This window comes from Salvelinus namaycush, chromosome 31 (genome assembly GCF_016432855.1).
Source record: "Salvelinus namaycush isolate Seneca chromosome 31, SaNama_1.0, whole genome shotgun sequence".
Lineage (NCBI taxonomy): Eukaryota > Metazoa > Chordata > Actinopteri > Salmoniformes > Salmonidae > Salvelinus > Salvelinus namaycush.
Genome location: NC_052337.1, coordinates 2,603,998 through 2,631,381, shown reverse-complemented (window position 1 = coordinate 2,631,381; position 27,384 = coordinate 2,603,998). Strand labels below are relative to the sequence as shown.

At 42.9% G+C, this 27,384-nt stretch overlaps 2 protein-coding genes across 2 annotated transcripts in view; both read left to right on the top strand.

The window, feature by feature from the left end:
- LOC120026476 (phospholipid-transporting ATPase IC-like) overlaps window positions 1-13,597 on the top strand; it is a 42,697-nt gene extending 29,100 nt beyond the window's left edge. The window contains exons 17-28 of the mRNA XM_038971346.1: window positions 245-357; window positions 642-806; window positions 5,149-5,260; window positions 5,690-5,765; window positions 7,629-7,761; window positions 7,956-8,244; window positions 8,473-8,696; window positions 9,432-9,515; window positions 10,253-10,498; window positions 10,741-10,879; window positions 11,265-11,395; window positions 11,701-13,597. Of these exons, the coding sequence (XP_038827274.1) occupies window positions 245-357; window positions 642-806; window positions 5,149-5,260; window positions 5,690-5,765; window positions 7,629-7,761; window positions 7,956-8,244; window positions 8,473-8,696; window positions 9,432-9,515; window positions 10,253-10,498; window positions 10,741-10,879; window positions 11,265-11,395; window positions 11,701-11,925 (1,937 nt within the window). The 3' untranslated portion in view covers window positions 11,926-13,597. The remainder of the gene's footprint in view (window positions 1-244; window positions 358-641; window positions 807-5,148; window positions 5,261-5,689; window positions 5,766-7,628; window positions 7,762-7,955; window positions 8,245-8,472; window positions 8,697-9,431; window positions 9,516-10,252; window positions 10,499-10,740; window positions 10,880-11,264; window positions 11,396-11,700) is intronic.
- A 465-nt stretch (window positions 13,598-14,062) lies between these two features.
- The window catches only part of LOC120026146 (WD repeat-containing protein 7), a 267,089-nt gene continuing 253,767 nt past the window's right edge, over window positions 14,063-27,384 (top strand). The window contains exons 1-2 of the mRNA XM_038970967.1: window positions 14,063-14,171; window positions 25,475-25,646. Coding sequence (XP_038826895.1) covers window positions 25,488-25,646 — 159 coding nt within the window. The 5' untranslated portion in view covers window positions 14,063-14,171; window positions 25,475-25,487. The remainder of the gene's footprint in view (window positions 14,172-25,474; window positions 25,647-27,384) is intronic.

Genomic DNA, 27,384 nt, shown 5'->3' with positions numbered 1-27,384 from the left:
TTCCTAGTTGGAGAATTCCCTCCCTGTTTTATTCCTGATGATGTTTTGGAAATCCTCCAGCTGGCCTGGATTTTTGGGGAACTTTGGGAAAGCTGGAATTTTGGGAAAGCTGGAATTTTGGGAAAGCTGGAATTTTGTAAAATTAGCCGTTTCACTGTGACCATCTCCCTAATATGCTGTCTTCTCTCTCACTCTCACTCTCACTCTCTCTCTCTCTCACCCACTCTCACTCTCACACACACAGTGAGGTTCCCCGATGGCCGGATCCGTTTGTACTGTAAAGGAGCAGACACGGTCATCTACGAACGCCTCTCTCCTAACTCCAGACACAAGGAAGTGACCCAGACTGCTCTGGACGTGAGTCAACCATATCTGTTCTGAGGTGTTTTTTAATATGGCAGGTGTGCCAAACTCCTTTTTGTTCAGGGGCCACATTCTGACGTCATAGTTTGAGGCTCAAAATCATACAACAGAGTCTATGTGGACTAGTAGTGGCCTTAAGTTTGACGTGTGGTTGAACTCTGAACTCTGGACATTGTGGTCACGTAACAAATTAAACTTGAACTCAAATAGTTTCTGAAAAATAGATGATGCATGTTTTTCATTGGTGCATCATTGAAGTATTTCCTCTTCCATTGTAGATCTTTGCCAACCAGACTCTCCGGACCCTGTGTTTGTGTTATAAGGATATCAGTAAGCAGGAGTTTGACGCCTGGGCTAAGAAGCACAAGGAGGCCAGTGTTGCTATGGGCAACAGGGAGGCTGCTCTAGATCGAGTGTATGAACAAATTGAGAACAACTTCATGGTAGGACACACTCCAAATACTTCAATCAATCAAGTCACTTCTACAATGTAGAGGGCTGGCATTTTGGTCAGGATCATTAAGATATAGTAATAAGATGCCATCAGTCTTTACGTAAACTGTTCTTTTACCAGGTAAGTTGCCTGAACACATTCTCATTTACAGCAACGACCTGGGGAATAGTTTGTATTTGTGTTTATTATGGATCCCCATTAGTTCCTACCAAGGCAGCAGCTACTCTTCCTGGGGTTTATTATGGATCCCCATTAGTTCCTGCCAAGGAAGCAGCTACTCTTCCTGGGGTTTATTATGGATCCCCATTAGTTCCTGCCAAGGAAGCAGCTACTCTTCCTGGGGTTTATTATGGATCCCCATTAGTTCCTGACAAGGAAGCAGCTACTCTTCCTGGGGTTTATTATGGATCCCCATTAGTTCCTGCCAAGGAAGCAGCTACTCTTCCTGGGGTTTATTATGGATCCCCATTAGTTCTTACCAAGGCAGCAGCTACTCTTCCTGGGGTTTATTATGGATCCCCATTAGTTCCTGCCAAGGAAGCAGCTACTCTTCCTGGGGTTTATTATGGATCCCCATTAATTCCTGTCAGGGCAGCAAATCAAATTTTATTTGTCACATACACATGGTTAGCAGATGTTAATGCGAGTGTAGCAAAATGCTTGTGCTTCTAGTTCCGACAATGCAGTAATAACCAACAAGTAATCTAACCTAACAATTCCACAACTACTACCTTATACACACAAGTGTAAAGCGATAAAGAATATGTACATAAAGATATATGAATGAGTGATGGTACAGAACGGCATAGGCAAGATGCAGTAGATGGTATAGAGTACAGTATATACATATGAGATGAGTAATGTAGGGTATATAAACATAAAGTGGCATAGTTTAAAGTGGCTAGTGATACATGTATTACATAAAGATGGCAAGATGCAGTAGATGGTATAGAGTACAGTATATACATATGAGATGAGTAATGTAGGGTATATAAACATAAAGTGGCATAGTTTAAAGTGGCTAGTGATACATGTATTACATAAAGATGGCAAGATGCAGTAGATGGTATAGAGTACAGTATATACATATGAGATTAGTAATATAGGGTATATAAACATAAAGTGGCATAGAATATGGCTAGTGATACATGTATTACATAAAGATGGCAAGATGCAGTAAATGATATAGAGTACAGTATATACATATACATATGAGATGAGTAATGTAGGGTATGTAAACATTATATTAAGTGGCATTGTTTAAAGTGGCTAGTGATACATTTTTACATACATTTCCATCAATTCCCATTATTAAAGTGGCTGGAGTTGAGTCAGTATGTTGGCAGCAGCCACTAAATGTTAGTGGCCGCAGCAGCTACTCTTCCTGGGGTCCAAACACACCAAAGCGTCCACATTACATATTAAACAACAGATAAAACAGTGAACTATGTTTGTACTGAATAAACTAAAGATAAAACAGTACATCATATAACATCCCTACACCACCACATATCCACAACACAACATGTTCAATACAACTATCACAATGTGTGCATATGTATGTGTCTGTACCTTTTGTGTGTGTGTGTGTGTGTCTCTGCACAGTCCCCGTTGTTCCATAAGGTGTATTTTTACCTGTTTAAAAAAAAATCTAATTCTACTGCTTGCATCAGTTACCTGATGTGGAATAGAGTTCCATGTTGTCATGGCTCTATGTAGTACTGTGTGCCTTCCATAGTCTGTTCTGGACTTGGGGACTGTGAAGAGACCTCTTGTGGCATGTCTTGTTTAAAAAACATTTTTTTAAACCTTTATTTAACTAGTAAAGTCAGTTAAGAACAAATCGTTATTTACATTGACTGCATACCCCGGCCAAACCCGGACGACGCTGGGCCAATTGTGTGCTGCCCTATGGGACTCCTAATCACGGCCACTTGTGGGGTATGCGTGGGTGTCTGAGCTGTGTGCTAGTATTTTAAACAGACAGCTCGGTAAATTCAGCTTGTCAACACCTCTTACAAAAACAAGTAGTGATGAAGTCAATCTCTCTTCCACTTTGAGCCAGGAGAGATTGACATGGATGTTAATGTTTGCTCTCTTTGTACATCCAAGGGACAGCCGTGCTGCCCTGTTCTGAGCCAATTGCAATTTTCCTAAATCCTTTTTTGTGGCACCTGATCACATGACTGAACAGTAGTCAAGGTGTGACAAAACTAGGGCCTGTAGGACCTGCCTTGTTGATAGTGTTGTTAAGAAGGCAGAGCATCGCTGTATAATAGACAGTCTTCTCCCCATCTCAGCTACTACTGTATAAATATGTTTTGATCATGACAGTTTACAGTCTAGGGTTACTCCAAGTAGTTTAGTCACCTCAACTTGCTCAATGTCCACATTATTCATTACGAGACGTAGTTGAGGTTTAGGGCTTACTGAGTGATTTGTACAAAATACAATGCTTTTAGTTTTGGAAATATTTAGGACTAACTTATTCCTTCCCATCCATTCTGAAACTAACTGTAGCTCTTTGTTAAGAGTTGCAGTCATTTCAGTCGCTGTAGTAGCTGATGTGTATAGTGTTGAGTCATCCGCATACATAGAAACACTGGCTTTACTCAAAGCCTGTGGCATGTCGTTAGTAAAAAGCAAGGGTCTTAAACAGCTACCCTGGGGAATTCCTGATTATGTTTGAGGCTTCTATTTTTTAAAACTTTTTTAAAATCACCTTTTATTTAACCAGGTTGGCTAGTTGAGAACAAGTTCTCATTTGCAACTGCGGCCTGGCCAAGATAAAGCATAGCAATTCGACACATACAACAACATACCTGCTGGAGCGCGTGCTACGAGTGGATGCTGCTATGGTGACCAGTGAGCTGAGATAACGCAGGGCTTTATTGAAGAACCTTCTGTGTTCTGTTAGACAAGTAACTCTTTATCCATAATATAGCAGGGGCTGTAAAGCCATAACACATGTTTTTCCAGCAGCAGACTGATTGATAATGTCAGAAGCCGCACTGAAGTTGAACAAGACAGCCCCCACAATAATTTTATCATCAATTTCTCTCAGCCAATCATCAGGCATTTGTGTAAGTGCTGTGCTTGTTGAATGTCCTTCCCTATAAGCGTGCTGAATTTGTTGACTAAGGGTTGGTAACAGGCTGATTGGTCATCTATTTGAGCCAGTAAAGGGGGCTTTACTGTTCTTGGGTAGCGGAAGGACTTTAGCTTCCCTCCAGGCCTGAGGGCACACACTTTCTAGAAGGCTAAGATTGAAGATATGGCTAATAGGAGAGGCAATATTGTCTGCTATTATCCTCAGTAATTTTCCATCTAGATTGTCAGACCCCGATGGCTTTTCACCTTTTCTACACTGGCTTTATGGAATTCAAAGTACAATTCTTGTCTTTTTATAATTTGATCCGATATATCTGGATGTGTAGTGTCAGTGTTTGTTGCCGGCATGTCATTCCTAAGTTTGTTTATCTTGCCAATGGAAAAAGTCATTAAAGTAGTTGGCAATTTTAGTGGGTTTTGTGATGAATTCTTCAATTCCTCATCAAACCAAGAGGATTGAACAATTTTTACAGTAATTTTCTTCATGGGTGCAGTCTTAATGGAATAAGCAATTTCATAAATGTGTCTGGTTGCTCCTCATTACACACCACAGACCAACCTATATTCTTCACATCAACAACATAGGAATCACTACAAAACTTATTGTATGACCTCTTATACACTATATTAGACCCAGCCTTTGGAACTTTGGTTTTCCTAGATATGGCTACTATATTGTGATCACTACAGCCTATGGATTTGGATACTGCTTTAAAGCAAATTTCTGCAGCATTAGTAAAGATGTGATCAATACATGTTGATGATTTAATTCCTGTGCTGTTTGTAACTACCCTGGTAGGTTGACTGACAACCTGAACCAGGTTGCAGGCACTAGTCACAGTTTGAAGCTTTCTCTTGAGTGGGCATCCTGATGAAAGCCAGGCAATATTTAAATCACCCAGAAAATATACTTCTCTGTTGATATCGCATACATTATCAAGCATTTCACACATATTATCCAGATACTGTTAGCACTTGGTGGTCAATAGCAGCTTCCCACAAGAATTGGCTTTACAGGAGAGAGTGGGGATGAATGAGCCAGTTGGAAGCTGGGGATGATTAGGTGGCCATGATGGTATGAGGGCCAGATTGTAAATGTAATCAGGACACCGGGTTTAACACCCTTTATCTTGTGTTACCAAATAAATCTGACTCTTTTATTAAAGCCGCCACTTTCTGCTCTGAAAAGTCACCGTGTTTGCTTTATGTCCTTTCGGCAGATGATCGGAGCGACTGCCATCGAGGACAAGCTACAGGACGGGGTTCCTGAGACCATCGCCAAGCTGGCAAAGGCTCACATCAAGATCTGGGTTCTCACTGGAGATAAGAAAGGTATGAGAGAAGAAAGTCAAGACAGATGTGTTCACATGGCGGACAGCCTTCGTCTGGAATGTTCATCTCTCTATCTATCCAGGGACTGGGTTACAGTAGGATTCCATCCCTGTTCCCTATTTAACACACGGCTTTTAATCAGGGCCGTAGTAGTGCACTTCTGTACAGTATAGGGAATATGGTGCTACTTGGGGTGCAGTCCATGTTTACCTCCCAACAATGTGTTACTGTTGATTTAAAACCATGTTTACCTCCCAACAATGTGATGTTGATGTTGATTTTAAAACCATGTTTACCTCCCAACAATGTGTTACTGTTGATTTACAACTGAGAACACCTCGAGGTGCTACTTCACCGAGTTTGTCTCTTGATGGATTAAATGTGTATTGATGACATTAACATTTTCTTCAACATTTCCTTCCCTTGCAGAAACGGCTGAGAACATTGGCTATTCCTGTGAGCTGCTTACCGATGACATGCAGATCCACTATGGAGATGATATCAAGTAGGTTTAAGATATTAGAGAAGAAGTGTAGGTCTATGGTGTAGGTCTACACCAGAGCTTGATGTGAGTCATTCGTGTGTAGCTGTGCTGCTGGAAAGGCTGCTGCTGGAAAGGCTAGGCTACTGCTGGAAAGGCTAGGCTACTGCTGGAAAGGCTAGGCTACTGCTGGAAAGGCTAGGCTACTGCTGGAAAGGCTAGGCTACTGCTGGAAAGGCTAGGCTACTGCTGGAAAGACTAGGCTACTGCTGGAAAGACTAGGCTACTGCTGGAAAGACTAGGCTACTGCTGGAAAGACTAGGCTACTGCTGGAAAGACTAGGCTACTGCTGGAAAGGCTAGGCTACTGCTGGAAAGGCTAGGCTACTGCTGGAAAGGCTAGGCTACTGCTGGAAAGGCTAGGCTACTGCTGGAAAGGCTAGGCTACTGCTGGAAAGGCTAGGCTACTGCTGGAAAGGCTAGGCTACTGCTGGAAAGGCTAGGCTACTGCTGGAAAGGCTAGGCTACTGCTGGAAAGGCTAGGCTACTGCTGGAAAGGCTACTGCTGGAAAGGCTACTGCTGGAAAGGCTACTGCTGGAAAGGCTAGGCTACTGCTGGAAAGGCTAGGCTACTGCTGGAAAGGCTAGGCTACTGCTGGAAAGGCTAGGCTACTGCTGGAAAGGCTAGGCTACTGCTGGAAAGGCTAGGCTATTGCTGGAAAGGCTACTGCTGGAAAGGCTACTGCTGGAAAGGCTAGGCTGCTGCTGGAAAGGCTAGGCTGCTGCTGGAAAGGCTAGGCTGCTGCTGGAAAGGCTAGGCTGCTGCTGGAAAGGCTAGGCTGCTGCTGGAAAGGCTACTGCTGGAAAGGCTACTGCTGGAAAGGCTAGGCTACTGCTGGAAAGGCTAGGCTGCTGCTGGAAAGGCTAGGCTGCTGCTGGAAAGGCTAGGCTGCTGCTGTAAAGGCTACTGCTGGAAAGGCTAGGCTGCTGCTGGAAAGGCTACTGCTGGAAAGGCTACTGCTGGAAAGGCTAGGCTACTGCTGGAAAGGCTAGGCTACTGCTGGAAAGGCTACTGTTGGAAAGGCTAGGGTACTGCTGGAAAGGCTAGGGTACTGCTGGAAAGGCTAGGGTACTGCTGGAAAGGCTAGGCTACTGCTGGAAAGGCTAGGCTACTGCTGGAAAGGCTACTGCTGGAAAGGCTACTGCTGGAAAGGCTACTGCTGGAAAGGCTACTGCTGGAAAGGCTAGGCTGCTGCTGTAAAGGCTACTGCTGGAAAGGCTACTGCTGGAAAGGCTAGGCTACTGCTGGAAAGGCTACTGCTGGAAAGGCTACTGCTGGAAAGGCTAGGCTACTGCTGGAAAGGCTACTGTTGGAAAGGCTACTGTTGGAAAGGCTACTGCTGGAAAGGCTAGGCTACTGCTGGAAAGGCTAGGCTACTGCTGGAAAGGCTAGGCTACTGCTGGAAAGGCTAGGCTACTGCTGGAAAGGCTAGGCTACTGCTGGAAAGGCTAGGCTACTGCTGGAAAGGCTAGGCTACTGCTGGAAAGGCTAGGCTACTGCTGGAAAGGCTAGGCTACTGTTGGAAAGGCTACTGTTGGAAAGGCTAGGCTACTGCTGGAAAGGCTAGGCTACTGCTGGAAAGGCTAGGCTACTGCTGGAAAGGCTAGGCTACTGCTGGAAAGGCTAGGCTACTGCTGGAAAGGCTAGGCTACTGCTGGAAAGGCTACTGCTGGAAAGGCTACTGCTGGAAAGACTAAGCTACTGCTGTAAAGGCTACTGCTGTATTTGCAGAGTGAAGTTATGATAATACACTGTTACAGAGATTGTAGTAGAGTGTAAGATGTAGTTCTGATGTTTGACGGTCTTGTGTGTGTGTGTGTGTGATAGTGAGAAGCTGCGAATCAGACAGGCAAACCGGAGGGACCAGCCGCCTGCGTCCGGTCGAACCAGGAAAAAGGTACCAGATCCGTTCTTCCCCGAGCCTGGCAAGAACGCACTCATCATCACCGGAGGCTGGCTGGTGAGTGGAAACTACTACTAGTTACTGTTGCTGTTCAACTTGAAATGATCATTAAAGGCGTACACTTGACTCAGCCTGATATTTACTTAGACATTTTTTAATTTCATTGTTTTGTGAGGGTTTTTCTTTTGTACAAAAGTATATTTTTCTTCTAAAGACTAAATAGACATGTCTGTCCGTCTGTCTCTCCACAGAACGAGATTTTATACGAGAAAAAGAAGAAACGTCGTCGCCTTCGCTTGAAGCGTCTCGGAAAGAGACCCGTCTCCGCCACGCCCCAGGACTCCACCCAGCCAATCGACGACTGGGAGAAGGAGAGTCGTCAGGTGGACTTTGTGAACATGGCGTGCGAGTGCGAAGCGGTCATCTGTTGCCGTGTCACGCCCAAACAGAAGGCCAACGTGGTCAGCCTGGTGAAGAAGTATAAGAAGGCCGTCACGCTGTCGATCGGCGACGGAGCCAATGACGTCAACATGATCAAGAGTACGGGACGATATTTATTTGATTTACTGTTAAATTATTCATTATTTGTTAGCAGTTTGTTATAGCTGAATTGTAGTTTTCACCACAAAGCCTTTTGTAGTGAAGTGTTTTGTGATATCTACTCCCCCTTTTGCGAACTCCTCACCTCTTCAGCTGTTGGAGACAAATTCTCTGTTTTTGTTTCACTTTCTCCCCCCCCCCCACCACCACCTCTCTCTCCCTCTCCAGCTGCAGACATCGGTGTGGGTATATCCGGTCAGGAGGGCATGCAGGCGGTGATGTCCAGTGACTATGCCTTCGCTCAGTTTCGCTACCTGGAGCGTCTCCTGCTGGTCCACGGCCGCTGGTCCTACATCCGCATGTGCAAGTTCCTCCGCTACTTCTTCTTCAAGAACTTTGCCTTCACCCTGGTCCACTTCTGGTACTCCTTCTTCAATGGGTTCTCAGCTCAGGTGAGGGAATGTTCTACAGATAGTGTGTGTCTCAACTGGTACCCTATTCCCTATATAGTGCACTACTTTTGACTAGAGCCATATTCCCTAAATAGTGCACTGCTTTTGACCAGAGCCCTATTCCCTATATAGTGCACTACTTTTGACTAGAGCCATATTCCCTAAATAGTGCACTGCTTTTGACCAGAGCCCTATTCCCTATATAGTGCACTACTTTTGACCAGAGCCCTATTCCCTATATAGTGCACTACTTTAGACCAGAGCCCTATTCCCTATATAGTGCACTACTATAGACCAGAGCCCTCTTCCCTATATAGTGCACTACTTTAGACCAGAGCCCGTAGGGCACCACCTGTCTAAACTGCATTTTCAACGACCACTTATCTAGACTGACTTCAAAACCCCCAAATTACTTTTGTACCGTATACTATGGTACAGATGATTGATCCTAAATGTGGACATGTATTTGATGATAGAGGGGCGGCAGGTAGCTTAGTGGTTAGAGCGTTGGGCCAGTAACTGAAAGGTTGCTCAATCGAATCCCCGAGCTGACAAGGTAAAAATGTGTCATTCTGCCCCTGAACAAGGCTGTTGACCCACTGTTCCCCGGTAGGCCGTCATTGTAAATAAGAATTTGTTCTTAACTGACTTGCCTAGCTAAATAAAGGTTAAATAAAATCAAAAAATAGAGGAGTAAGCTATTGTGTGATATATGACTTTATGATACTACTCCAGGTTGCCTATGAAGATTGGTTCATCACCTTGTACAATGTGATGTACAGCTCTCTTCCTGTCCTGCTGGTTGGCTTGTTGGATCAGGTAAGCTATTAAAGGAGATACATGTAGAATGTTTGTCATTTTTGAAAATGTCCATAATATATCCAAATCTAATTTTATTTGTCACATGTGCTTCGTAAACAACAGTAAAATAGTTACTTACGGGACCTTCCCAACAATGCAGAGAGTAAGAAAATGGAGAAATAATACTGTAGAAAAGTACTAACACAATGAGTAACGATAACTTGGCTATACACACTGCGCATCAGTTGTCAAGTCCCCTTCAAATGCCAGCTGGACAAGCTGGGCTTTTTATAGAGGTAACAGGCTCTGTGTTCACTGTTTTTAATGAGGAACATTGAATGAAAACTCCCCCCATTTTGTTTTATCACTCTGTCTTATTCCGATCATATGACACGTCAATGTTAAGCTAATACAGTGGTTCCCAAACTTGGGGTCGGGATACTGTGTGGGATCCCCCTGGGCTCATTGAGAAAATATTTCAGCTTATTATCAAACAAATTATCTTCAAATGGGTATAGAATACAACCGCTTAGTGCCAACAAAGGATCTCTTAAACTAATAAAATGTGCTTTCATCTCATTATGTGTTGGGACAGCTTGCGGGACCTAAAATTTTGTGAATATGAACACGCAGCCTTAACAAGCCTTGTCCGAGTGGAGTCTCCTGCATTTTAAGTGTCAATTTGGGATAATGTGCAGTACAAGTTTGGGAAGCCCTGAGCTAACATGAAATGTATATTTCCTGTTTCCTTGAAGGATGTGAATGACAAGCTGAGCAGAAAGTTCCCCAAGTTATACCTTCCTGGTCAGCAGGGGGCGCTGTTCAACTACAAGAACTTCTTCATCAGTCTGTTCCACGGCATCTTCACCTCTCTGGTGGTCTTCTTCATCCCGTACGGGGCGTTCCTCCAGACCATGGGGCAGGACGGAGAGGCACCGTCAGACTACCAATCCCTCGCTGTGGTCATGGCCTCTTCTCTCATCTTCACCGTCAACCTGCAGGTAGCTGTTCCTCAATGGATTTATTGATTGGTGGATTGATTATGTTTATTGTCCTTCAAAAAGGGAAATTCATTCCACAGCTCACATGTAGACACAAGAAACAAACTCTGGTGTGTTTTCAGAAATCTGAGTTCAAATTAAAAATTAAAAAAACTACAAGCCTATTTATACAGCAAGTGCTGATTCCTCCTACAGTGTTGGAATAGATGATGTAACTTCCTGTCTCTCATACTCTCTCCCAGATATCTCTGGAGACGTCATACTGGACCTTTGTGAACTGCTTCGCCGTCCTCTGCAGTATAGCCATATACTTTGGGATCATGTTCGATATCCACAGTGCAGGAATCCACGTCATCTTCCCGTCAACCTTCACTTTCACCGGTGAGTTCTGCCTCTTCAGATCTGGGTCCTGTTCATACGGATGAAAACGGACTAAAAACCGGGAGAGACTACCTGGATGTTGTATGCCCTAATGAATACTAACCTGGGTCGTGTTCATTCGGCCACACGGACGATAGCAAAACGTTTCACAATGGAGAATGAATGTTTCTTATTGGACAAGTTTAGGTAGTACCTCCCTAATTCTGTCAGTACCTAAACTTGTCCAATAAGAAACATTCATTCTCCATTGTGAAACGTTTTCCTGTTTGCACCTTATGAACATGACCCTGGCCATGTGGCTCTTGTCACAGATGGTTGACGATGATGAGTAATTACTGTGCGTTTGTAACCCAGCATATGTGTTGATTTTTCTGTGTTTTGTCAGGTGTAGCCCCTAACGCGCTCAGACAGCCCTATCTGTGGCTGACCATCATCCTAACTGTGGGGATCAGCCTGCTTCCTGTCATCTTCATTCAGTTCCTCTGCAAAACAATATGGCCGTCCGTTGGAGACAACGTAAGGCCTAGCTACTACTAACCCGAAAAATGACTTGACTCATAATGTCTTGATATCTGTAATATTTTGGCATGACATGGCTGTGATATGTCCATGGTACGGTTCGTTGCCTCTGCAATATTGTGAGAGATTTTTTTTTTTTTTTTTGTATCGGAGATCTGTGGATTTTGGGGGTGTTCGAAATGGAGCACCAAATCTGTCAAACTACATCCTGTTTGAAGTGCTCTTGAATAAAACCCACCACACATCCATATTTTAAACTGGTTTATGAATGTTTATGAATATTTGTTTCCCCGCCGCCGCAGGTCCAGAGGAACAGGAAGAAGTATGAGGCGGAGGAAGAGGAGAAGAAGAAACCTGCTCCGTTCCAGCGCGACAGACGCTCCCGCCGCTCGGCCTACGCCTTTTCTCACTCACGGGGTTACGCCGACCTCATCGCGTCAGGCCGCAGCATCCGACGGCGGCCTGCTGTAGCTCGCCCCGACCCAAGGGACAGTATTACAGAGGTCCCCCAGGCCAGTAACATATGAGGGGGACTCACCGGCCTGGCACTAGACTGGTCCCAGATCTGTTTGTGCGGTCTCGTCTACTCATATGGAATGAATAGGTATAAAATGTATAGATATAAAATTACACGATCTCTATGGTGACAATGACCAGAGGAGTTGGCAGGACAACACAAACAGATCTGGGATCAGGCTAGCCTGTCCCTATGCATCTGGAACTGAAAACATACCGCTGGTCCTCATTTCAGACCATGGTCTGAATCTATGCAAAGACTCTAACCATACACAAGCTCACCGAAGCGCTACTATTGGGGTTAATGTTATACGGTTTATTGTGTAAACAAAAAACAATGTTTTAATCTCCAGGATTTTTAAAAGTCTTATTTTTTTAGTTCTCCTCACCTGGATGGTTGGAGCATAGCTTGTCATCATTGGGTACTCCTGACATACGTTGGCCTGTATTCATGAAGCCTCAAGGGTTAGAGTGCTGATCTAGGACCAGGCCCCCCCCCGTACATGTGATCTTATTCATATGATCAAAAAGGGAAAATGTATGTTTGAGCAGCACTTTGTGAATACGGGCCATGGAGTATTTGGTTATGTTTCCTATCATGGTGTAAGTAATGCTATCTATTGCAAGGATTGCACTTCCTCTGGATCTTGGGAGTTTGCCTTTAAAAAAAAAAAAAAATGTCTTAATTTAATATATTGTGAATATTATTGTTGGTTTGGATTTTAATTTACTGGATCAGTTTTTAAATGCGTACTTGCAGTCAGAAGGGTGTCATAATCAATCATTTATATTTTATTAATGCAAAAAGAATATCTTTTTTTTTTTTTTTTGTCGGCTTGTAAGGAAGCTCATAAGTGGTGGATCCTAACTAGATTATACATTTTTTTTAAATTTTTAAACAGTTTTTATTTTATGGTGTCTTTACTGCTGTAAATCATTTGACATACTTCATATGGATGTATGTAGTTGTTTACATCAACCCCTAAAGAACCCTGCTGCACCTCTGGACATGCTAGCTGTTGTTTTACCTGAGCCAAATCACCCCCATTTCAAATCAAAACTGGATGCTAGTAGCACCTAGTATTCTGAGATGCCAGGAGTCAGCCATAACTCTCTCATTTTAATCTATGAAGTATGAATGGCTTTGATGATTTGCCATTTTTAATGCTGTCTTTCTATTGACATTTTAAATCCATTTTCATATATTCGGACCGTAGAAATAGAATGAACTATTCTAAAATAGAAATCATTCTAGTTCTGTGTCGCTGTCTCAGTCTACAAGGATGCGGGCATTTGCATTGAGACTCAGCCATGGTTATTTGCCAAATACACAATTTTCGCTTTTTATATATCAGCCTTGTATCAATATGGCCCGTCAACTGAAACAATACTCTGCGGTGTGTGTCACAAATAGCACTTCAATCCCTATATAGTGCTCTACGTTGGACCAGGGCTCTGGTAGAAAGTAGTGCACCATATAGGGATTAAAGTGCCATTTGGGACAGTGCTGTTTATTCTGTTACATACTTGTTTCTCTGTGTATAAAGTAACATATCTACGCAAACCTTTTCAAATAGTTACAGTCCATTTGGTATACAGCAACAGATCCATTGGACAACCCCTTATCACTACCGTTTTAAAAACTTGTTTTTAGCATAATATGTAAAAATGACTTTGAATAAAAACTACCGATACAGAGAATCTGCTTTCCTTTTCTACAAATTGTAGAGGAAAAAAGTTAAAGGTTTCTGCCTAGAAGCAGTCACTGTTTTGCTGTTCTCCATGTTGTCGAAGTTTGATATGTCAAATTGTATTTGTCACATGCGCCGAATACAACCGGTGTTGTAGACCTTACAGTGAAATGCTTACAAGCCCCAAAGACATTATTGTTAGGTGGTGGGTGGAGACGCCTACTCCACACACACACACGTTTTTTTTAGTTTTATACAGCACCAACTCTAACCCCAGCAGTGGGACATGTGCTCCACCTTTAGTCCTGGAACTGGATTGATTACCATTATAAATATCCATTTGCCACAACCAAGATGGTTGCCAGCGCAAGACGTTATTGTTTACGGCAGTAATATCGATTAACGGCAACGCCAAATGCTGTCCCGTAATCAGCTGACTAGAGAGGATTTGCAGAACCTGAGTGTAGTAATCAAGACGAGTTAGAATACTGATGACCTACACTGACCGAGTATTTCATCAATACTGTTCCCAACAAAAGTTAATGGTGCTGTAGAACCTGTCATAGGTAAGTGTTTAAACGTATTTGTTAATTTAAGCTTTCTTTTTAACCAGGAAGTGGCGACTTATAGGTGCTTTAATGTCAGCTAGCTAAGCTATCGCCTGCTAGCGAAGCGAACGGTTTTGCCAAGGTATGCAATATAGTGAATAATACTGTACTGTCTTTTGTTACACGACGTTTTACTTACACTGGCATACGTAGATATCATAGCTAGCTATGGTAGTGTCTCTCAACGTATAATGTGCTAGCTAGCTCACAAGTGTCAACCCATCATTAGCTGGCTAATATCATTATCTCGCAACGATTTGCAACCAAAGTCTGTAATAATCGATAACCTAGTTACATGATACAGAGACGATTGAGCAGCTTCTTTGTGATAAACAAGTCTGAGTTTATTTCATGCACCGAAACCTTTGAACAGGCATGCTGGTTGGTTGGTTTGAGGATCATCCATTGAATGATTTTGCGCAAGATCTTCTGTAATGTCGTCTGCACGCAGTTCACGGTAGACTGACTGCATCCATTACATTTCCCTACACTTGAAGTACCCTTTATTGCTGTTTTTATTTTTATCTCAGGGTGTTTCAGAAGAGTATTGTGGATTCACTTGTTCTCTGTGTTTGGAAAGATAGGCTAGTAATGAGTGGGCGTTCCGGGTAAGCTACTTGGCATGGTGTCATCGTTCAGCCTTTGTAGCTAGCTACCGCACTGTTAACCAGGCTGCCAGTTGGCATTGTTGGACCCTATAAAATCAACTTTACGCAATTCAACAATATTGAAAAAGGTATTGAATTTAATAGGGAATCCACTAAATGTATTAAACTCTGTCAAATTAATACATTTATCATAAGAGAAGAACAGAATGGATAAGTGTTTCCTGCGACTTTCTTTACAGACAAGAATAATATCCCGTCTGCCGAGGCTAGTATGTGCGATGCGCGCATCTACAACTTTGTTTAGCCGTTAGCGGTGATGCTAATGAAAAATCTACTGGTATATGGAAAGGCTTTTTCTCAATTAAATGTTAACTACAAAGTAGACTGTTAACGTTATTTATTTTGCAAACTCTACCATCATATGCGCGCTACAAAAACACCACCAAGCAACCGCTAGTAGGTCCACACTGGAATTAAAGGGTAGGCCTACACTGGAATTAAAGGGTAGGCCTAACTACACCCGAAAATCAAGTGGTTTAAGCATTGTTGTGGACTTACAGGGGTGTCAAACTCATTCCACGGAGGGCCTAGTGTCTGCAGGGTTTTGGTTTTTCCTTTCAATAAAGCCCTAGACAACCAGGTGTGGGGAGTTCCTAACTAATTAGTGATGTTAATTCATCAATCAAGTACAAGGGAGGAGCGAAAACCCGCAGACACTCGGCCCCCCGTGGAATGAGTTTGACACCTGTGAGTCTTAGAACATCCAATGTAGTTGTTAAAAATAAAAAAACAGTAACATGGAAACCGGGAAAAAACGAAATGGAATCAGGCATAAAAATAAAACTTTTTTTTATAGGGCCCTATCAGGAAAGAGTAGAGTGGTTATGGTATCCTCTTTCATTGTGCAAAGTAAGCTACCTGATACTGGACTAGTCACGCTATTCTTAAAAAAACAAGCTTACTTGCATTGGTACCTTTTAATGCCAATGCATTGCAGACACAATTATCAACTTATTGGTTGTCAAAATCAAATTGTATTTGTCACGTGCCGAATACAACCTTACCGTGAAATGCTTACTTTACAAGCCCTTAACCAACAGTGCAGTTCAAGAAATAGTTAAGAAAATATTTACTAAATAAAAAGTAACACAGAATTACATAACAATAACGAGGCTATATTTATTTATTTATTTCACCTTTATTTAACCAGGTAGGCAAATTGAGAACACGTTCTCATTTACAATTGCGACCTGGCCAAGATAAAGCAAAGCAGTTCGACACATACAACAACACATAGTTAGACATGGAGTAAAACAAACATACAGTCAATAATACAGTGAAAAATAAGTCTATATACAATGTGAGAAAGTGAGGTGAGATAAGGGAGGTGAAGGCAAACAACATATATATATATATATATATATATATAAAAAAGGCCATGGTGGCGAAGTAAATACAATATAGCAAGTAAAAAACACTGGAATGGTTGGTTTGCAGTGGAAGAATGTGCAAAGTAGAGATAGAAATAATGGGGTGCAAAGGAGCAAAATAAATAAATACAGTAGGTAAAGAGGTAGTTGTTTGGGCTAAATTATAGATGGGCTATATACAGGTGCAGTAATCTGTGAGCTGCTCTGACAGCTGGTGCTTAAAGCTAGTGAGGGAGATAGGTGTTTCCAGTTTCAGAGATTTTTGTAGTTCGTTCCAGTCATTGGCAGCAGAGAACTGGAAGGAGAGGCGGCCAAAGGAAGAATTTGTTTTGGGGGTGACAGCGCGTGCTACAGGTAGGTGCTGCTATGGTGACCAGCGAGCTGAGATAAGGGGGGACTTTGCCTAGCAGGGTCTTGGAGATGACCTGGAGCCAGTGTGTTTGGCGACGAGTATGAAGCGAGGGCCAGCCAACGAGAGTGTACAGGTCGCAGTGGTGGGTAGTATATGGGGCTTTGGTGACAAAACGGATGGCACTGTGATAGACTGCATCCAATTTATTGAGTAGGGTTTTGGAGGCTATTTTGTAAATGACATCACCGAAGTCGAGGATTGGTAGGATGGTCAGTTTTACAAGGGTATGTTTGGCAGCATGAGTGAAGGATGCTTTGTTGCGGAATAGGAAGCCAATTCTAGATTTAACTTTGGATTGGAGATGTTTGATGTGAGTCTGGAAGGTGAGTTTACAGTCTAACCAGACACCTAGGTATTTGTAGTTGTCCACATATTCTAAGTCAGAGCCGTCCAAAGTAGTGATGTTGGACAGGCGGGCAGGTGCAGGCAGCGATCGGTTGAAGAGCATGCATTTAGTTTTACTTGTATTTAAGAGCAATTGGAGGCCACGGAAGGAGAGTTGTATGGCATTGAAGCTCGCCTGGAGGGTTGTTAACAGTGTCAAAAGAAGGGCCAGAAGTATACAGAATAGTGTCGTCTGCGTAGAGGTGGATCAGAGACTCACCAGCAGCAAGAGCGACATCATTGATGTATACAGAGAAGAGAGTCGGTCCAAGAATTGAACCCTGTGGCACCCCCATAGAGACTGCCAGAGGTCCGGACAACAGACCCTCCGATTTGACACACTGAACTCGATCAGAGAAGTAGTTGGTGAACCAGGCGAGGCAATCATTAGAGAAACCAAGGCTGTCGAGTCTGCCGATGAGGATGTGGTGATTGACAGAGTCAAAAGCCTTGGCCAGGTCAATGAATACGGCTGCACAGTATTGTTTCCTATCGATGGCGGTTAAGATATCGTTTATGACCTTGAGCGTGGCTGAGGTGCACCCATGACCAGCTCTGAAACCAGATTGCATAGCGGAGAAGGTATGGTGGGATTCGAAATGGTCGGTAATCTGTTTGTTGACTTGGCTTTCGAAGACCTTAGAAAGGCAGGGTAGGATAGATATAGGTCTGTAGCTGTTTGGGTCAAGAGTGTCCCCCCCTTTGAAGAGGGGGATAACTGCAGCTTTCCAATCTTTGGGAATCTCAGACGACACGAAAGAGAGGTTGAAAAGGCTAGTAATAGGGGTGGCAACAATTTCAGCAGATAGTTTTAGAAAGAAAGGGTCCAGATTATCTAGCCCGGCTGATTTGTAAGGGTCCAGATTTTGCAGCTCTTTCAGAACATCAGCTGACTGTATTTGGGAGAAAGAGAAATGGGGAAGGCGTGGGCGAGTAGCAGAGGGGAGGGCAGTGCTGTTGCTCGGGGTAGGGGTAGCCAGGTGGAAAGCATTGTTATATACAGGGGGCACTGGTACCGAGGAAATGTGCGGGGGTAGAGGTTAGTGTAGGTAATTTGTACATGTAGGTAGGGGTGAAGGGACTATGCATAGATGATAAACAGCGAGTAGCAGCAGTGTAAAAACAAATGGAGGGTGGGTAGGTCAATGTAAATAGTCCAGGTGGCCATTTTGATTAATTGTTAAGCAGTATTATAGCTTGGCAGTAGCAGCTATTAAGGAGCCTTTTGGTCCTCGACTTGGTGATCTGGCACCTCTTGCCGTGCGGTAGCAGAGAGATCACTCTATGACTTGGGTGACTGGAGTCTTTGACAATTCTTTGGGCCTTCCTCTGACGCTGCCTGGTATAGAGGTCCTGGATGGCAGGAAGCTTGGCTCCAGTGATGTACTGGGCCGTACGCACTACCCTCTGTAGCGCCTTTCAATTGAAAGCCGAGCAGTTGCCATACCAGGCAGTGATGCAACCAGTCAGGATGCCCTCGATAGTGCAGCTGTTGAACCTTTTGAGGATCTGAGGACCCACGCCAAATCGTTTCCGTCTCCTGAGGGGGAAAAGGTGTTGTCGTGCCCTCTTGATGACTGTCTCGGTATGTTTGGACCATAATAGTTTGTTGGTGATGGGGACACCAAGGAACTTGAAACTCTCGACCCGCTCCACTACAGCCCCGTCGACGTAAACGGGGGCCTGTTCGGCTCTCCTTTTCCTGTAGTCCACGATCAGCTCCTTTGTCTTGCTCACATTGAGGGAGAGGTTGTTCTCCTGGCACCACACTGCCAGGTCTCTGACCTCCTCCCTATAGGCTGTCTCATCGTTGTCGGTGATCAGGCCTACCACTGTTGTGTCGTCAGAACTTAATGATGGTGTTGGAGTCGTGCTTGGCCACGCAGTCGTGGGTGAACAGAGAGTACAGGAGGGAACTAAGCACGAACCCCTGAGGGGAACCGGTGTTGAGGATCTGCGTGGCAGATGTGTTGTTGCCTACCCTTACCACCTGGGGGTGGCCCATCATGAAGTCCAGGATCCAGTTGCAGAGGAAAGTGTTTGGTCCCAGGGTCCTTAGCTTTGTGGGCACTATAGTGTTGAACGCTGAGCAGTAGTCGATGAAAAGCATTCTCACATAGGGGTTCCTTGGAGTTTTATTTATTTTATTTTACCTTTATTTAACTAGGCAAGTCAGTTGAGAACAAATTCTTATTTTCAATGACGGCCTAGGAACAGTGGGTTAACTGCCTTGTTCAGGGGCAGGACGACAGATATTTACCTTGTCAGCTCGGGAATCTAACTTGCAACCTTCCGGTTACTCGTCCAATGCTCCCGTGCAATCGAGATTGCGTCATCTGTGGCTCTGTTGAGGTGATATGCAAATTGGAGTGGGTCTATGGTTTCCCGGATGATGGGATTGATATGAGCCATGACCAGCCTTTCATACCACTTCATGGCTACCGACGTGAGTGCTACATGGCAGTAGTCATTTAGGCAGGTTACCTTTGCGTTTACAGACTCAGTCAGGGAGAGGTTGAAAATGTCAGTGTAGACACTTGCCAGTTGGTCCGCACATGCTCCGAGTAAACACCCTGATAATCCGTCTGTCCCCGCTGCTTGTGAATGTTGACCTGTTTTAAAGGTCTTGCTCACATCGGCTGTGGAGAGCATGATCACACAGTCATCCGGAACAGCTGGTGCTCTTATGCATGCTTCAGTGTTGCTTGCCTCGACGCGAGCATAACATGCATTTTTCTCGTATGGTAGGCTTGTGTCACTGGGCAGCTCGTGGCTGTGTCCCTTTGTAGTCTATTTATACAGCTCGTTGAGTGTGGTCTTAGTGCCAGCATCGGTTTGTGGTTGTACAGTTGAATTCGGAAGTTTACATACACCTCAGCCAAATACAACTAAACTCAGTTTTTCACAATTCCTGACATTTAATCCTAGTCAAAATTCTCTGTCTTAGGTCAGTTAGGATCACCACTTTATTTTAAGAATGTGAAATGTCAGAATATTACTAGAGAAAATGATTTATTTCAGCATTTATTTCCTTCATCACATTCCCAGTGGGTCAGAAGTTTACATACACTCAATTAGTATTTGGTAGTATTGCCTTTAAATTGTTGAACTTGGGTCAAACGTGTCAGGTAGCCTTCCACAAGCTTCCCACAATAAGTTGGGTGAATTTTGTCCCATTCCTCCTGACAGAGCTGGTGTAACTGAGTCAGGTTTGTAGGCCTCCTTGCTCGCACACGCTTTTTCAGTTCTGCCAACAAATGTTCTATAGGATTGAGGTCAGGGCTTTGTGATGGCCACTCCAATACCTTGACTTTGTTGTCCTTAAGCCATTTTGCCACATCTTTGGAAGTATGCTTGCGGTCATTGTCCATTTGGAAGACCCATTTGCGACCAAGCTTTAACTTCCTGACTGATTTCTTGAGATGTTGCTTCAATATATCCACATAATTTTCCTGCCTCATGATGCCATCTATTCTGTGAAGTGCACCAGTCCCTCCTGCAGCAAAGCACCCCCACAACATGATGCTGCCACCCCCGTGCTTCACGGTTGGGATGGTGTTCTTCGGCTTGCAAGCCTCCCCCTTTTTCCTCCAAACATAACGATGGTCATTATGGCCAAACAGTTCTATTTTTGTTTCATCAGACCAGAGGACATTTCTCCAAAAGGTACTATCTTTCTCCCCATGTGCAGTTGCAAACCGTAGTCTGGCTTTATTAATGGCAGTTTTGGAGCAGTGGCTTCTTCCTTGCTGAGCGGCCTTTCAGGTTATGTCGATATAGGACTCATTTTACTGTGGACATCGATACTTTTGTACCTGTTTCCTCCAGCATCTTCACAAGGTCCTTTGCTCTTGTTCTGGGATTGATTTGCACGTTTCACACCACATTACGTTCAAATCTAGGAGACAGAACGCGTCTCCTTCCAGAGCGGTATGATGGCTGCGTGGTCCCATGGTGTTTACTTGCGTACTATTGTGTGTATAGATGAACATGGTACCTTCAGGTGTTGCTCCCAAGGAAGAACCAGACATGTGGAGGGCTCCAATTTTTTTTCCTGAGATCTTGGCTGATTTTCTTTTGATTTTCCCTTGATGTCAAGCAGAGAGGCACTGAGTTTGAAAGTAGGCCTTGAAATATATCCACAGGTACACCTCTGTTGGGTTTGACATTTTGGACATTGAGATATTAAATACATGATAGAGAATAGAATCAAAGGAGAAAGAGACTGGGCCTTTGTAGGAAGACAGATAGCTGTGGAATGTGTTGGGGGATGGGAGTAGAGCACCGTGTTGATACAGGAAAGACAGCTTTTTGGACTAGAGGTCAGTAGGTGAGGTCAGTTCCCCTTAAGGGAGTAATCAGGGTTTAGTATCTGGTTACCTTCTTCCTGCTGAGCTTAAACTGTAAGCATTGGAGAGAGGGAGTGTCTTAAATTTCTTACGGCTGAAATCCCGTTAACGGGATCGATTTTACAACAGCCAGTGAAAGTGCAGGGTGCCAAATTCAAACATATCTCATAATTATAATTCCTCAAACATACAAGTATTATACACCATTTTAAAGAAACTTGTTAATCCCACCACAGTTTTCAAAAAGGCTTTACGACGAAAGCATAACATGCGATTATGTTAGGTCAGCACCTAGTCACAGAAAAACACAGCAATTTTTCCAGCCAAAGAGAGGAGTCACAAAAAGCAGAAATAGAGATAAAATGAATCACCTACCTTTGAGTGTCATCTGATGAAGATCATCAAAGGACTTCATTTTATCACAATAATGTATGTTTTGTTCGATAAAGTTCATATTTATATCCAAAAATCTGTTTACATTGGCGAGTTATGTTCAGTAATGTTTTGCTTCCAAAACATCCGGTGATTTTGCAGAGAGCCACATCAATTTACAGAAATACTCATAAATGTTTATGAAAATACAAGTGTTACACATGGAATTAAAGATTTACTTAATGCAACCGCTGTGTCAGATTTCAAAAAAGCTTTACGGAAAAAGCACACCATGCAATAATCTGAGTACAGCACTCAGAGAACAAAAGAAGCCATACAGATAACCGCTATGTTGTGGAGTCAACAGAAGTAAGAAAAAGCATTATAAATATTCACTTACCTTTTGATCTTCATCGGAATGCACTCCCAGGAATCCCAGTTCCACAATAAATGTTTGTTTTGTTCGCTAAAGTCCATCATTTATGTCCAAATCCCTCTTCTTTTGTTTGTGCGTTTAGTTCCCAAATTCACGAGGCGCAGACACTTAGTTCAGACGACAGTTCCATTACAGTTCGTAGAAAAATGTTAAACGATGTATAGAATCAATCTTTAGGATGTTTTTATCATAAATCTTCAATAATATTCCAACCGGACAATTCCTTTGTCTTTAGAAAGGAAAAGGAACAGAGCTCGTGCTCACGGCCGCACGTGAGACTAAACTAATGGCTTTCTGCCAGACACCTGACTCAAACGGCTCTTATTCGCACCCCCTTCACAGTAGAAGCCTGAAACAAGGTTCTAAAGAATGTTGACATCTAGTGGAAGCCCTAGGAAGTGCAATCGGACCACATTTTACACTATCTTGGATAGGCAAAGACTTAACCTACAAACCTCAGATTTCCCACTTCCTGGTTGCATTTCTTTCTCAGGTTTTTGCCTGCCATATGAGTTCTGTTATACTCACAGACATCATTTAAACAGTTTTAGAAATGTCAGAGTGTTTTCTATCCAAATCTACTAATAATATGCATATCTTAGCTTCTGGGCATGAGCAGCAGGCAGTTTACTCTGGGCACCTTATTCATCCAAGCTACTCATCCAAGCTACTCAATACTGCCCCCTAATCCATAAGAAGTTAAGTAGGATGGAGAGAAATGTTTTGCTGTCTGATTACAGCTGCACAGAACCTTTGGCAAAAATGTAACTTGGTTAAGCTTTTCTAGTGTCCTTGAGTTATTTACTCTGAAAAATAAGAACCTAACACCTCTAATTGACTCAGGCTAATTTACATTATTTATCAGAAGCTTCTAAAGCCATGACATCATTTTCTGGTATTTTCCAAGCTGTTTAAAGGCACAGTCAACTTGGTGTATGTAAACTTCTGACCCACTGGAATTGTGATACATTGAAATAATCTGTCTGTAAACAATTGTTGGAAACATTACTTGTCATGCACAACCTAAGTGTATGTAAACTTCCGACTTCAACTGTATATAGACGGCTACGAATAATCTAGATGAGTACTCTCTCTTGGTAGGTAGTGTGGTCTACAGCTTATCGTGAGGTACTCTACCTAGGCTTCTTGAGAGGCTCGTCCTGTGCCTAGGCCTGATGTTGTTGCTATAGGTGATGAAATGGAAGATAATGATGCCTGTTGCAACCTGCCAGCCTGCCGCCTCAGTCCTCCCACTGCTCTTTCCTCCTCACCTATTATCGATGCAGCTGCGTGTTGTGTAATCTAACCTATCCGCATTGAAAGAAACAAAAAAAGTATCACGACACAAAGTGTGCTAACACAAAACCAATAACAATAGGTTACAAAATTACGCAGTTCACACTCCTGCCCTGTTCATTTCGCCATGTCACAGAGGGCACATGATGTTCTGTACGTCACACAGGTTGTGTGTCCTAAATCCCAGCCTATTCCCTACAAAGCACTATGTGGTTCTATGGATCGCCCTCACTTCACATGACTCGATGTACTACTGTTGTGGACACGCAGCCTGATTTCAATTGATTTCACTCTGAAAGCCTGTGGGGAGAGATTGGTGGTAGACTTTGAAAGTCAAACCAGTGTGTCACCGTCTAGTACTAGTTTGTTGGACTGAAAACAGAGGTAGTTTTGGCGCTTCGGAAGCGTTATCACTGTATTGTCTAAAATGAAGCTGATGCAACTTGGGAAGATAAAAGTGATGTTTGGCAGGCTGAGGTCTGCTCTGACTGAGACAACTCGTGATTGTATCACAAGGTATTGTACTGCCGATTTTTCAACTTGGACACTGAATGACACTTGATTTAGGCCTAGCCTCTGTATTTTCAGTTTTATAGAATAATGTAGATATGTCCTTAATCCCTAGCCAACATTTTATGGCTTTAAAAATAAAAAATTGTGGCTAGACTATTTGGAATTATTTTCACATTTTCTAGAAATGTTTTGTCAGCTTGTTTTTGAAGGATGTTGACCAATAGACATTTTGCAGTAATATTTGTTGTAATAGTTTAGGCTGTTGTTCCTTTGTTCAGTACCGTTTAACATGTCATGGGCTATTTTTACAGTTCTACTTTTATTTCATCAACAGTTTGATCTTTACATTTTTAATCTGGATTTTGTGCTTTGGGACTTGGAGATAGCTCTCACACATTAGTCCATATTGAGCTATGTTACTACTGGGCAGTAATGTTCAATAGGTGAATGATTGTGTGACACACACATAAAACAGATGGCAATTCATTTCTTTTCAAGAGCCTATTTTAACTATTGTAACTCTTGACTGAATTTTGAATGTGATTTATGGGTTTTCAGGCAGGTCATGACCTACGACCTAAGTTGGGAGTTGGTTCTGCTTTTCTGTGTTACGCCTTGGGAATGGTCTCTGTCTGTCGTTGGGAGAAAATTCCTGTATTACGTAGCTTTCCTAGAACACCCTAGTCCACTGGTATCCCTGTCACTATATTATGATTGTGTGTCCCTGTCACTATATTATGATTGTGTATCCCTGTCACTATATTATGATTGTGTATCCCTGTCACTATATTATGATTGTGTATCCCTGTCACTATATTATGATTGTGTATCCCTGTCACTATATTATGATTGTGTGTCCCTGTCACTATATTATGATTGTGTGTCCCTGTCACTATATTATGATTGTGTATCCCTGTCACTATATTATGATTGTGTATCCCTGTCACTATATTATGATTGTGTGTCCCTGTCACTATATTATGATTGTGTGTCCCTGTCACTATATTATGATTGTGTATCCCTGTCACTATATTATGATTGTGTATCCCTGTCACTATATTATGATTGTGTATCCCTGTCACAATAGTCCTTAATGTTTATGTAATTACCACAAACTATTGACCATAGTGTAACTCTGTGTTGTTTGTGTCGAACTGCTTTGCTTTATCTTGGCCAGAGGTCGCAATTGTAAATGAGAACTTGTTCTCAACTTGCCTACCTGGTTAAATAAATAAATAGATTTGTGAAGAGGTTATTGGAAAGTGTGGAATTGATCTGAAAAAACTCTAACATGCCAGACAACTCTCAACCTAATGGTACGTCGCCCACGATAAAGTCTATGGTCTGCCCTTCAATAATGATCACTTGTCCTCAATGCCGCCTTGTGTAGTGCCCTCCCACCAATGTTATCACCAATGTTTGTCAGCTCCTTAACCATCTCCCTCTCTCTCCTCTCTACAGGTCAACAGAGAAAATGTCAGGAAACAGCCTGGTTTTACCCATAGTGCTGTGGGGCCGGATGGCGCCCACTCACTGCATCTCCAGCCTGCTGGTCATGGATGACCTCACCACCATCATCACCGGCTGCCACGATGGACAGATCTGCATCTGGGACATGACCCCTGACCTCGAGGTAAGCCTGACATGACCTTTGACCTCCAAACATGCATTTTGGTCCGAAAGGAAAACATGTAACTCATTCTGGTTAAACACTCGGTGCATCATCAGGGTTGTCTTCAGTGTGGTGTGATGTAGCAAAATGTTTTGAAACTGCATACGAACCCCCCCCCCCCCCCCCCCCACATTTTTTTTTTGTTCATGTAGTCCAGGGATTGGCAACAGGTGGTTCGGAGCTACAACGTTTTTGGGAGAATTTTCGTTTTTGGTCAAAAAAAGATTGTATTATGACCAGGGTTTAATGTAGGAAATCTGTTCTCAAGTTATTCCCACAAATAAAAAATAAATAATCGTGATGCAGTCTCAATGTAATCAAGGGATGAAGTGAAACCTGTGTCGGGGCTTTTCTTTAGCAAAATTACTGAGAATGAACAACATGGTGAGTTGTCAACACCATATTAAGGTGTGGGGACATTCATTGTATGAAAATAATAAACGAGCAAGATGATTTAGCTCCAGCGTATCAAATTTTATTTGTCACATACACATGGTTAGCAGATGTTAACGGTCACATACACATGGTTAGCAGATGTTAACGGTCACATACACATGGTTAGCAGATGTTAATGGTCACATACACATGGTTAGCAGATGTTAACGGTCACATACACATGGTTAGCAGATGTTAACGGTCACATACACATGGTTAGCAGATGTTAACGGTCACATACACATGGTTAGCAGATGTTAACGGTCACATACACATGGTTAGCAGATGTTAACGGTCACATACACATGGTTAGCAGATGTTAACGGTCACATACACATGGTTAGCAGATGTTAACGGTCACATACACATGGTTAGCAGATGTTAACGGTCACATACACATGGTTAGCAGATGTTAACGGTCACATACACATGGTTAGCAGATGTAAACGGTCACATACACATGGTTAGCAGATGTAAATGGTCACATACACATGGTTAGCAGATGTTAACGGTCACATACACATGGTTAGCAGATGTTATTGGTCACATACACATGGTTAGCAGATGTTAACGGTCACATACACATGGTTAGCAGATGTTAACGGTCACATACACATGGTTAGCAGATGTTAACGGTCACATACACATGGTTAGCAGATGTTAACGGTCACATACACATGGTTAGCAGATGTTAACGGTCACATACACATGGTTAGCAGATGTTAACGGTCACATACACATGGTTAGCAGATGTTAACGGTCACATACACATGGTTAGCAGATGTTAACGGTCACATACACATGGTTAGCAGATGTTAACGGTCACATACACATGGTTAGCAGATGTTAACGGTCACATACACATGGTTAGCAGATGTTAACGGTCACATACACATGGTTAGCAGATGTTAACGGTCACATACACATGGTTAGCAGATGTAAATGGTCACATACACATGGTTAGCAGATGTAAATGGTCACATACACATGGTTAGCAGATGTAAACGGTCACATACACATGGTTAGCAGATGTAAACGGTCACATACACATGGTTAGCAGATGTAAACGGTCACATACACATGGTTAGCAGATGTTAACGGTCACATACACATGGTTAGCAGATGTTAACGGTCACATACACATGGTTAGCAGATGTTAACGGTCACATACACATGGTTAGCAGATGTTAACGGTCACATACACATGGTTAGCAGATGTTAACGGTCACATACACATGGTTAGCAGATGTTAACGGTCACATAC